Source organism: Beta vulgaris, chromosome 3 (genome assembly GCF_026745355.1).
Source record: "Beta vulgaris subsp. vulgaris cultivar EL10 chromosome 3, EL10.2, whole genome shotgun sequence".
NCBI classification, from domain to species: Eukaryota; Viridiplantae; Streptophyta; class Magnoliopsida; order Caryophyllales; family Amaranthaceae; genus Beta; species Beta vulgaris.
The window spans coordinates 18,563,724-18,576,496 of record NC_079204.1 but is presented as its reverse complement, the minus strand read 5'-3'; the positions used below and the strand labels follow the sequence as shown (position 1 = coordinate 18,576,496).

The following is a 12,773-nucleotide window of genomic DNA, read 5'->3' as shown; positions in this document are numbered from 1 at the left end:
CAATCAAAAGAATAGATAAGATATCTCTTATTATTCTTGTCTCTCATATTCTTTCCAAAAAGTCACAAAAACTCCATTAAAGTAGAAGAAGAATTTATTCCTTCCAATTAGCATTGGTGGAGTGTTGATCCGGGTTGGTGGACCAAGTAGAGGAATCACAGTAGCGGTTCTTTCTACGAGTTACAACAAGTTTCGTGGAATTCCTGCTACAAAGGTTAATTCTAAACTATTATGTAATCCTGTTTTAAGTGCTTATGAATTAGATTCATGAAATTCCGCTGATAGTACTTAAAATCTTACACATTATTTACCCTTGTGGCTCTTTGTATCCCGAGAAAAGTTTAGGAGGGAAACTGTAAAAGTAGAGTTACACGTCATATCATCTTTGTGCTCCTTAAGTCAGTAGAGGTCTACTAGCCATTTCGATTAGGAAAGGGTTGTTGAGGTAGGCTTGTTCATTTGCTTGTTGCCAAAAAAAAAAAAAATTATGTGCCCCCACTTGTTTACTCTAATCCTCTCGTGCATCATGCACACACAGCACAGCTACATATGCCACTAGTGCTACTTAAAACAGAGAATGATCCATCACAAATTCACAATATAGAGAAACACAACCAATAATCTTATTCCCACCACAAAGAAATAAAAAAAGAATGGATATTCAACTAGTTTATGTATTCAAGTTGGCGCAAAGTAATCCGGTAGCCGTTACAGTTGTGTTGTTCTTAGCACTCATGTTATTACTAGGCATTATTTCAACACTACGGCCAAGACCTTACCCACCAGGCCCAACGGGCCTACCAATTATAGGCAACATGATGATGATGGATCAACTAAACCACCGTGGGCTAGCCAAGTTGGCCCGACGTTACGGCGGGTTGTTCCACCTCAAGATGGGCTTCGTCCACATCATGGTGGTCTCCAGCCCGAAGGAGGCCCAACTAGTTCTCCAAGCCCATGATAACATCTTCTCCAACCAGCCTGCCACCATCGCCATCAATTACCTCACCTACAACCGGGCCGACATGGTCTTCGCGCACTACGGTCCGTTTTGGCGCAAGATACGCAAGCTTTGTGTCATACGTCTGTTTAGTCGCAAACGGGCCAAGTCGTGGCTGTCGGTCCACTATGAGGTGGACGACATGGTCCAGGACCTATTGGGCCGGGCTGGTTCTCCCATCAACATCGGGGAGCTTATGTTTAAACTTACTAAGAACGTTACATACCGGGCCGCCTTCGGGCCCAAATTCTCCAAGGGTGTGGATGAGTTATTTGCTATCCTTCAAGAATATTCTAAGCTTTTTGGGGCATTTAATATTGCAGATTTTATCCCTTTTCTCACTTGGGTCGACCCGAGTGGTCTTAACGACCGGCTTGTTATGGTTCGGAGCGCATTGGACCGTTTCATTGATCCGATTATTGATGATCATATGAACAAGAAGTATGATATTCATGGACATGTAGAAGAAGAAGAAGAAGAAGAAGATATGGTGGATGATTTGTTAAAGTTTTACAGTGATGAAACCAAGATTAATGAGTCGGAAGACATGCAAAATTCTATCAAGCTTACTAGAGATAACATCAAAGCTATCATCATGGTAATTGATCTGTTCTCTTAATTTTTTCGGTTTTTTCACCATGTACTCCTAAGGTTTTTAATATTCACAAGGTACCCTTGCGTTTTCCAAGATTCACTAGGTATCCCTAAGGTTTGGTAAAAGTTCCTAAACTGCCCTTGTCGTTAACGTCAACTTCGTTAGGTTTCTTTCCAAATCATTCATATTAACCCAAATTAACTGTAATTAATCCTAATTAACCCTAAAATCCTAACTAACCCTAACCCAACCCCACCAACCCTCCATCTCCCCCTCCGTCGCGCAGCCCCCTCCCTCTCCCAGCCCTAGAGCCGATTTCCCCTCCCCTGACCCCACCTCACCCTAACCACCCAAACCCCACCACCTGACCCCACCTCACCCTAACCACTCAAACCCCACCACCCGACCCACCTCACCCTAACCACCCAAACCCCACCACCCTTAGCCCTCCCACTACCTCTGCCCTTCCCAACTCCAGCCCCTCCCCAACCCCGCCCCCGTCGCGCAGCGATTCCCCCCAACCCCCACCCCGTCGCGCAATGATTCCCCAAGTGCGAAATTCGACGAGGTGTGAGGGATCATTGCACGACGGGGTGGGGTTGGGGGAATCACTGCGCGACGGGGTGGGGTTGGGCAGGGGCTGCGGTGGGTAGGGGATGGGGTGGTTGGAGGGGGGATGGTGAGAGAGTTAAGGGTGGAGGGTTAAGGGTTAGGGTTAGGGTAGGGCTAGAATAAGTTAAGGTTAATTAACAGAAAGTTGATGGTAGGGTTATATTTAACAGAAAGTTGACGGTAGGGTCACGTCAGGTAGTTTTCCAAATCACAAGGGCTCCAGGTAAATTGTTAAAAACGCGAGGGTACCAGGTGAATATTGTGAAACCTCAAGGATATCCGGTGAAAAAACCGTAATTTTTTTCATTATAAGTTATAACTTATTCCTTTACAACTTTATTTTCGTTTAGACGTTTACTTCCTAATTTTTTGAAAAGAAAACTACTAACATGTATGTATGACATCAATAATAGATTGGGAGTATAGATGGAAGCAACACTAACTAAAGTATAGGTGGATAGAGTGTACAAATTATTTAGGTGGTAAAGGACAACACCAACTTTAATTAATATAATTTAATAACACAAAATGATGTTTGTTATAATTTTATAAATTTTGCGAGTTCTGCACCTATCCAACGACTTATACAACTCTTCCTTTTACTTCCCACTACCCACCTAGCTATGGCTTAGAATTCACCATCAAATTATTAGAAAGATTCAGCATAACTCAGCAAAACTTGTGGCTATAAATTATTATGTATGTATCCAAAATTATAGCTGATGTTGCCCTCTACACCTGATATTAATTGAAAATTTTCCTTGCACTGAAACAATAGTTGGTGTCATATGAAAACAATAACTTAATATAAGTGGAGCTTACTCAATGTAAGTATTTGCCTTACTACAAACAGGATGTGATGATTGGTGGGAGTGAGACTGTTACATGGGCAGTAGAATGGGTAATGACAGAGTTATTGCAAAATCCTCAAGACATGAAACGGGTTCAACAAGAATTTGTCGATATTGTTGGCTTGACTAGACGGGTTAATGAAATGGATCTTGACAAACTTCCATTCTTACGATGTTGCATGAAAGAAACCCTACGCATGCACCCACCAATCCCCCTCTTACTCCATGAGACTAATGAGGATGCTATTATTGGAGGCTACTATATTCCTAAACAATCACAAGTCATGATAAATACATGGGCAATTGGTCGAGACGCAAACTCGTGGCCTGATGCAGATACATTTAAACCTGAAAGGTTCCTTGAGGAGGGCATACCTGATTTTAAGGGGTGTCATTTTGAATTTATACCATTTGGATCAGGTAGGAGGTCTTGTCCAGGTATGATGCTTGGGCTACACATGCTTGAGATTTGCATGGCAAACTTGCTCCATTGTTTCACGTGGGAGCTGCCAGATGAGATGAAGCCGAGTGAAGTTAGTATAGATGAAAACCGTGCCAAAATACAAAGTTGAAGCCCTAAGATGAAGCTTCATATTCGACTTCATTATTGGACCCCATGAATTCGAACTTGATAGCATACTCCATCTTGTCTACGATCGAGGGCTTAATTACCAGTCTAGTTCCACACCCTAATTCGGTAGAGGAACCGTCCACCTGCAATTCCCACTCCTCTTTTTCGCCGACCGGGGTCGGGTGGTGCATTCAGTAATGAAATCCGCTAAGGCTTGGGCCTTTATTGCTCTCCTGGCTTCATATTCCAGACCAAAATCAGCAAGTTGGTCAGCCCAGTCAGTCAACTAACTGGAGTGGTTTCTGCTTTCTATCACCTTTCTGAGTGGTTGTTCGGTCAGGACCTCGATCTGGTGAGCTTAGAAGTAAGGTTTGAGCTTCCGACTAGCCATGACGAGGGCAAATACTATCTTCTCCACTTCGGTGTATTTGGCTTCACCTCCTCTGAAGGCATGGTTGATGAAGTAGACCGAATGTTGTGCTCCATCCCTCTCAACCACTAATACCGCGCTGAGCGCATACTCCGAGACGGCCAGATAGATGAACAATGCTTCCCCCGACAAGGGGTATACGAGTTTTGGGAGGGTTTAGATGTGTTTTTTGAGGGAGGCGAAGGCCTGCTCAGCTTCGTCGTCCCAAGAGAACTCTTTTCTTTTTAGAGCTTTGAAGAAGGATAAGCTCTTATCAGCCGACCGGGAGAGGAAGCGTCCGAGTGCAGCTAGACAGCCTGTAACAGCCCAAACCTCCACTAATCTTAATCAACATCGTTTAATCACAACGGAAGCGTTATCAAACTAAGATTTGGACTATTACCATGACATTCTCAAATTATAAGGAAGAGAATATCGAATTACCTCAAAAACATACTTTATACATTACTTAATGCATACAAAGCTGTCCTCATAAGAGCTCTTAGGTTACATACACCAAAAACTGACTAAAGTTCAGTAGTCTATCACTTGCTTAACTATGTAAACATATGTATATAGATGTCATTACTTAATTTACATTATTGAAAGTCTATTACAAAAGTAAACACCTTCATCACATATCCTCGTACCAACCTGCATCAAAATCAAACTCTGCCACCCACCGAGTGACAGGCCACAGAAATGACAAAACAATCAGCAAAGCTGAGTACACACTGTATAATAGAAAATACAAGTTTAGGTGTTTTTTGAAAACTAACACATAGTTATAATAACAGATAATCACCCTTAACTTAGTTACTATGGTTTCACAAAATCAATCGTTTGGCATGAACGCGAGTGGAGAGGGGTACCACGCAGTACCAGCTGTCTCCAAACTAGTGAGGGTCGTCACCCAGCCTTTTATTGTTATGCTTGCAAGACTTACCCGGACATGTCCTATAACGCCAGGAATTAGCCCCTCCTGGAAGGCAACAGCTAGGGACTCTACCCGCCCTAACTCGGGGTGCCTATTCATGCCTCACTTTCATATTTATAAAATAAGATATTTAATGGTTTATACTTTAAACCTCAATACTCAAAATCCTTATCAACTCATCCTTAATACTCAGAACTCTTATCAACTCCTTTCAATTACCCTTACTTTGATAGTTGAGAAGATTTAGGGTTTTCATACTTAAAACTAGTTTTTAACATAATAACTTTGATAGAACTTAACCAATTATGTCTTAGGGACTTAAATAATACTCCAACATCTATTTCATCAAGAGATTACCAATTATCAATTACTATATAAGTTCATGTACTAAGCACATCCCATTTAGAAGCATAATCGTAATGACTTAGTGTATAAGTGTTGTTTAAGTCAATTGAAACATCTCTAAGAACCTTAGCATGTTATACTTATGTAATATACTCAATATACACATAATAATACACATATCATACATAAATTCATTTCATAAACATGCTTTACACAAGAAAGAAACAATCACTTAACTATAAGAGTGGAAAATCTCTAGGTTAAACCAAACTAAGTGTGTACCTTAGCTAAGGATGCTTAAAGCTCACGAAATTCCTTAATTCACTTGGTTAACTACTCCTACAGCTTCCCCTGAATGTATAAAATGCTAAAGATTAGTTTCAACAAGCTTATAGATATGAAAAACTAAGCTTAAATACAAGAGATGTAAACTGTTGAACTTACAGCAACTTATGTGATCTTTGAACAAGGTTTTCTATATGATTTTATGGTCTAAAGGTTGGAACCAAAGTTGTACAACTCTGTATGGATGTTTAGAAGAGTTCTATGTAGAGAAAAGTGGGTGTCAAAGAGGAGAAAATATGAGAAAGGAGACGAAAACCCAGAACAGCCTTTTATAGCCTGTTCTGGCGGTACCCAAGGAGGAGGGAAAAGTGATCTGGGCAACGTCGGTTTCTTGGAGTTTCTGGGTGATTCTTGCTTGAGGTGTTAGCCTTTGGTGTTGGCTATCATGCATTCAAAGGGCTTTGAGAGATCGACACTTAGTAGCTGCTAAGCAGCTTTCTTTGAGGATAGGTCTGAGCTGTAATTTCAGCTGGCCAGGTTTTACTATGTAAGCAATTTACCTTATTAAGCCACGTAATTCTTGGGCTTAAATGACCATTTTAACCTTAAGACATCTTAAGCATGTCATATATCAAGTTTGGTTAGGTTCTGAGCTCGGATTCAATCCCGAAAGGCTCTTTAACTGGAAGGTCATCGTTACCCGATAAAACAATCTCTATACGATTTTCACAATCTTAATGTTTAAGGCTCTCAAGGACTTTTCAACTTATCTATTGGTTTCCAAAGTCTTCTTATCCAATAAGAATGGTAGATCTTACCTACTTTTGCCCTCGTATGGTGTTGGAGAGTATTCTAATCTACTTTAAGCACTACAACCAAATGAAACTTAGCATAACTGATAGTTTCAAGTAACTATCTTCCACCTAGAACCTTAAAATCCTATAACTCTATATGAAGTAGTCAATTAACTTACGTAAAACATATAAGTTAACTAATTAAACATAATATCATAGGAAATACACAGTTAGACTGCTCTGTAGTTACTTTAATACGATCTCATGCTTTAGCACATAATGGTTTTGAGTTAGGGCTTCTTAGGGCTATTACACAGCCGGTTAGGCGCTGCAATTCTCGTACGTTCCGGGGGGGACTTCATTTCCATTACTGCCTTGATCTTGTCCGAATTGGCCTCAATTCCTCTTTCATCCACCAAAAAATCGAGACACTTTCCTCCCTTGACCTCGATGATGCACTTTTTCGAATTAAGCATAATGCGGAATGGCCACAATGTGCTCAAGGTCTCCCTTAGGTCCGATCGGTGATCCGACCGGGCCTTGCTTTTGACTATCATATCATCGACGTACACCTCGATTTTTCTAACCCAGCTGATCGCTGAAGATCTTGTTGATCGTTCGTTGATAGGTAGCCCCCGCATTTTTCAAGCCGAATGGCATCATCTTGTAACAGTAAACCCCTTGAGGGGTGATGAAGGCAGTGTGGATTCTATCCTGTTCGGTCATTGGTATTTGATGATAGTCGGCATTTGCGTCCATGAAGCTCAGGAGGGTGTGGCCAGCCGTGGAGTCGACCAGCCTATCTATCTTAGGCGAGGGTGGTTTTCTTTCAAAAAGGCCTTGTTCAAGTCCATAAAATCCACGCACATCCACCACGCTCCGCTTGATTTTTTGACCAATACAACATTGGCCAACCATTCTAAATACTGGCATTCTTCTATGAAGCCTGCCTCGAGCAATTTCTTGACTTCAGCTGCCACGGCCGCATTCCTTTCAAGACCCTGGTGCCTCAACTTTTGCTTGACCGGCTTGAATCCCTCTTTAATGTTCAACTCGTGGCACATGACTTTGGGGTCGAGTTTGGGAATCTCCGCGGCCTCATAAGCGAATATGTCCTGGTATCTAGTGAGTACTTGGACAATTTCTACTTTTGTCATACGATCCATGGCTTTGCCCACCCTTATTGTCCGACTGGACTCATCGCCGATCACCATTTCTTCATCCTCCTCAGCCGGCTGAGGGTGTTCATATGACTTGGGGTTCTCTGCAATGTAGACCCCGAGGCCTCTTGAAGGTCGATCTTCTCTATGACCGCCTGAAGGCCCGTCTTCTTCTCGTTTTCTCTTTTTCGAGTCCTCTTGGACCTCGATTGTATTCTTCAGGCTATTGACATAGCATTCTCTCACTACTTGCTGATCCCCCTGGATCTTCCCCCACCTTACCCTCATCCGTTTTGAATTGCATGAAGAGCTGGTAAGTGGAGATAGCAGCCTTGGCATTTTTCAGAGTGGGCCTCCCCATGATTAAGTTGTAGGGAAAGGAGATGTTCACCACCAAGAAGTCCATCGGTAGGCTTCTACCTTTGCATTTCTCACCCCTCCGGTTGGGTAGCTTTATTGATCCGATCGGGTGTATTGAGTTTCCTCCGAAGCCTATGAGTGGCTGATCAAGTCAGGTGACATCCTTGTCACTATATTTCAGCTTCCTGAGGCACTCCAGTGTTATGATGTCAGCTGATGACCCACTGTCCACCAGAACTCTCTTGACCCTAGTGTTAGCCATTTTGAGTTCGATGACCAGGGGATCGTCATGTGGTGTACTCAATGTTCGACTGGAGGCACCAAAATTCATTATGTGGCAGTCAGGTCGCGGTTGTTGGACGTCAAGTGCTTGAAGCCTTACAGATGGGACTTGCGAGCTCGGCCGGTTAGGCCTCTCGAGGCAAAGCCACCCGCTATGACACCGATGAAGCCTTCAGTGTCTCCACTGTTCGACTAACCTTGCCTCTGCTTGCCCTTTTCCTCACTAGTATGTTTGAGGTAGCGGTTCAGCTTGCCTTGATCCGCTAAGTTATCTAGAGACTTTTTGAGCTCCCTGCAGTCCTTGGTCGTGTGCTCACATTCCTTGTGGTATTCGCACCACTAGCTTTTGTCTCGCCGAGCGGAGGATGTCCTGATGGGAGGTTGGGGGAGCATGGACTTAACCTTTATGTCCAAATAGATTTCCCTTCGGTTCTTGCTGAATCGGGGGTCGTGGCCGTGATTACTGAATCGATCCGACCGACCCCCTGTCGTTTGTTGTTTCGGTTGATCCTTGTGGTTACCCTCTTCTTTTCTCTTTTTACTCCCGTCGTCTGAGTGGCGACATATGTTGATCTCCTAGATGAACCTTTGGGTCTTCGTCATGGCTTCCGAGAAAGTTTTTACTTCACTTTCTGCCAAGGACCATCTAAGCTGACCGGGTTGAAGTCTGGACATCAGAGCGGCAAAGGCTACCGCGTCTTATAGGTCCGACACCTTCAGTGATTCCTCATTGAATCTCTTGATGTAGTCGGCCATACTCTCGTTCTTTTCTTGTCTGACCCCCATGAGTGGAGACTTGTCTTCTTCTATCTCTTTCTTGCCACGAACTGATGAATGAACAAGTCCTCTAGCACTGAGAAACCAGTAATGATTCCAGCGGGAATCTCTTGGAACCAGTTCAGGGCGAGGCCCTTGAGCGTGTTGGGGAAGAAGCGGCACCATGTGGCCTCGCAGCTGGGCTTCATGCTCATTTGAGCCTTATAAGTGGCCATGTGATCATGCGGGTCGGTTAGGCCCGTGAATTGCATAATGAGGGGGGTCTTGATTTTTTCGGGGTTAGGGGTTTCTAGGATCTCCTGGCTGAACGGGACCATGAATTTAAGGCGCCGTTGTTCAACCGAGGGGGTCTAGATTGAGCTGAGTCGCCATGTCCCTCCCGCTGGGTGGCTTTTTTGTTCAGGATATGCCAACCGTCGTACCCTTGGCTGAGGCACTTCTAGTTAAGAAAGTATTGGGTGTCTTCTGGTTTGCGCTTGGGATCTCCTCTTGGCGACTGGGAGACGTGAGTTTCCTCTCCCCGACGAGCCGACCTCCTTTTAGAGGGGTGGCACTCTTCTTTGTCTGACCGTTTCCTGTCGTGCTGACCAAGATCCTTGGCTCGGATTGTTGCCGGGTAGGCTGATCACGAGGTGAGTGAGGGTTATGCTCTTCTCTTTGGGAGCGCACTAGAGTGTGCTCTCTTGGCTCGGGGGATTATGGAGATTAGGCTGAGCCTATCCTTGTTGTAAGGCAGTCAGCATGTCCAGATGCTTCATTGTAGAGTCTCTTGAAGTTGGGCTGTTATAAGCACTATATCCGTTGCAAAAGAGCTTGAGGGTCAGAACGCTGTATCTGCTGGGATGGAGACTGGTGATTCTCATATTCCTGGTCAGGGTCGATAGTTTGGACTATGAGAGACCTACAGGCAGGGGAGGGTGCCCACTCGGACCTCCTAGGATAAGATGAGGGTTCCCGCTTAGACCTCTAGGCATGTGCCGAGGATTTTATGTTACGGGTGCTCTTAGTTGGGGCCATTGCTGAGTAACAAGGAAAAGGGTTGTTGCTAAGTAGAAAATGAGGTGACTCTTGTTGAGTGGTGGCAAAGCAACTTCTTGTACCTTCCCCACAAACGGCACCAAACTGTTTCTATTTAGAAAATATGGATAGAAATTAATGCTGAGAAGGCATAATGTTCCAGGACGTCGTTCTAAGCTAGGAATCTGTTCACTGGAATCCTGCAAAATACGTTAGACTCCCGGGGGTGGTTCCGGGATCGCTTCTCTGACGCTCAAGTCAGTTGATGATCGAGGTAGAGAGATAATCTAGAGTGAGAAGTTCTAGTTAGTTAGGTGAGAATTCAATATTGATGAAGTTGGGGGTATTTATAATAGTAGGAATCCCTAAACATGGACATTTTTGATGGGATGGGCTTTTTTGGGATCATTGGCCATCCTCTCCTTTCATCGTTTTGTCCCTCTTGGCCCCTTTAGTGGATCCCCAAACCTTTAGCTAGGTCAACTAGGGGTGGGACCCACTAGGGCCACATGGCAGGATGCCTTTTGCTAGGTCCCTCTTGGGCTTAAGGGTAAGTGGGCCCAAATAGGCTCTATGAAGAATAATAAACTAGTTGCTAGTTTCTGTTATTGTAATAAGAATAAGTCACTTCTTGTAACTAACTTCCTTCAACTTTCTCGACTTGTAACAAACTATAAATAGCTCTCCGAGCTCCTGTTTCTTCCTTAATGAAAACACCTTTGATTACAGAATTTCTGTCTCCATTTTATTATCTCTAAAACTCATGTAAGATTTCTCTGAGGCTCACGGTACCAGAGCATAATCGATCAAGGTATGTTCAAATTTTCCCAAATCGTTGAGATTATAATCAATTGTTTTATTCTTCTTCCGCAAATATGGTGAAACTTAACCAAAATTTTGGAAATTCTGGCAATCAAAATGGAGATCAATAAAACCTTAATAATATTAACAATGTAAGTATAGCTTACAACGATCCTCACTACATTACTTCTTCAAATCAAATTGTTAACAAACTTGTTGCTGTAAATCTCAATGAAAGTAATTTCATCAGTTGGAAAGAAATTTTAAGAGATCTTTGATTGCAAAAAACAAGCTAGGTTTTCTTGATGGAACTCTTGTCAAACCTGTTGAACCTGATAAGGATTATAATCGATGGATTAGATGTAAATTACTTGATAATCTGCTGGTTAGTCAATTCTATGAATGAAGAAATAGGTGAGAATTTCACTTTTGTTGAGAGTTCAACATAATTATGGCGAGAAATTTGCGAGTGTTATGGTCAATCTAATGGACCTCATATTTATCAATTAAAGATAGAGTTGGATAATCTTAGGCAAGAAATAAAAATCAATCTGTTATGACAATTATGGTAAATTGAAGCATTGTTTAATTTGGATGAATTGTAAAATTTGCGAAGTTTTCCTTCTTGCACTTGGGTATTCTTGTAAAATGTAGTTGCAATTTCACGAAGGTTTTGGCTGAGTTTGATTCTAAAGAAAAATTGATGCAGTTTTTACTATGCCTCAATAGTGATAATGCAATTAGTAGCATTTTTAGCTATGGATCATTTGCCTCCAATTAGTAGAGCATTTTACTTAGTTCAACATATGGAGAAGCAGAAGGAAGTGTGTTGGTCATAGCAATCATGAAATCAGTGCTTTGGCTATTCAAATATCTCATTATTCTAGAGATAAATACAAGTAGGATTGGAGGAAGATAAACAAGGCAAGATTTGTGATTTTTGTAATAAGAGTGACCACACAAAGGATGTTTGTTTAAAGTTGAAAGGTTATCCTAAGTGGGGATTAAGAAGCCTGATTTCTCCTCCATGCTTGCTGCACACACTAGTGGAAAAAAGCCCATCTGATGCGGTCAAAATCGGGCTTACATATGCGGTTTTGGTCGGCATCAGATGGGGCCATTAGAAAAGCACCTTTGACTGTTAAAAAAAATACTGCATACAAAGCACTGACAATGCTTTGTATGCAGAATCAGGTCATCCCCCAAAAAAAGTGCGACCAAAATCTTGTAGAGCAGAAAATGTATACATATATATACAGTAATACATATCAATTTACCAATTTCCAGAAAATGTACTATATACGTATACATACCAAAAAATATATATACACCAATTTCCAGTTCAACAATGGAAAAAAAAATTAAAAAAAACGAAAAAAAAAAATCAGATCTAAGTAAAAAGTACAGACGAAAAAAATGTATGTAAACTAACTAAAAAATCATATCTAACGAAAAAACGTATATAAAGTGAACGAACAAAAAACGAACTAGATCTAACTAAAATATAAATTACAGAAAAATAAACGAAAATTACAAAAAAAAAACTAGATCTAACTATCATTCAAATGCTAAAAACCGACACAAAGAACCATAAATATTACTAGAAGACTTGCCGGAACCCTAAAATTGCCCAGTTCGCGAAAAGATGATGAGGAATTGCATGTACTTGCTGGAGACGACGAAGATGACGAGAAATTGACTGTACTTGCACAGCTTCGTTCGCGAAAAATGACGAGGAAATCGCGAAAAAGTTCGTAGCATTGGAGGTGGGTAGATCGCAGAAAAGGAGAGGAGAAGATGAAAGAGGGAAGTGAGAGTGGCGTTTGAGAGAGGGAGGAGAGATTGGTGGTTGGGATTTTAGGGTTTCGCAAGAGAGAGTGGCGTTTGAGAGAGGGAGGAGAGATTTTAAGGTTTCATAAGAGAAATCATTGGGCTTTTTGTTGGGCCAGATGCATTTTGAGCTACTTTGCCTTTATT

The 12,773-nt window shown here is 42.2% G+C and overlaps 1 protein-coding gene across 1 annotated transcript; it reads left to right on the top strand.

Annotated features, from left to right (window-relative positions):
- The first annotated feature begins 438 nt into the window (after positions 1 to 438).
- LOC104889080 (cytochrome P450 84A1-like) lies at positions 439 to 3,630 on the top strand. Its single transcript, XM_010674223.4, has 2 exons — positions 439 to 1,598; positions 3,061 to 3,630. The coding sequence occupies exons 1-2, from the start codon at positions 654 to 656 to the stop codon at positions 3,628 to 3,630; spliced, it is 1,515 nt and encodes a 504-aa protein (XP_010672525.2). The 5' UTR covers positions 439 to 653.
- The last annotated feature ends 9,143 nt before the right edge of the window (positions 3,631 to 12,773 follow it).

Coding starts and splice junctions, on each gene's coding strand:
- LOC104889080 (XM_010674223.4), top strand. CDS start 654: ATGGATATTCAACTAGTTTATGTATTCAAGTTGGCGCAAAGTAATCCG. Junction 1,599..3,060: donor ACATCAAAGCTATCATCATG/GTAATTGATCTG, acceptor TACTACAAACAG/GATGTGATGATTGGTGGGAG.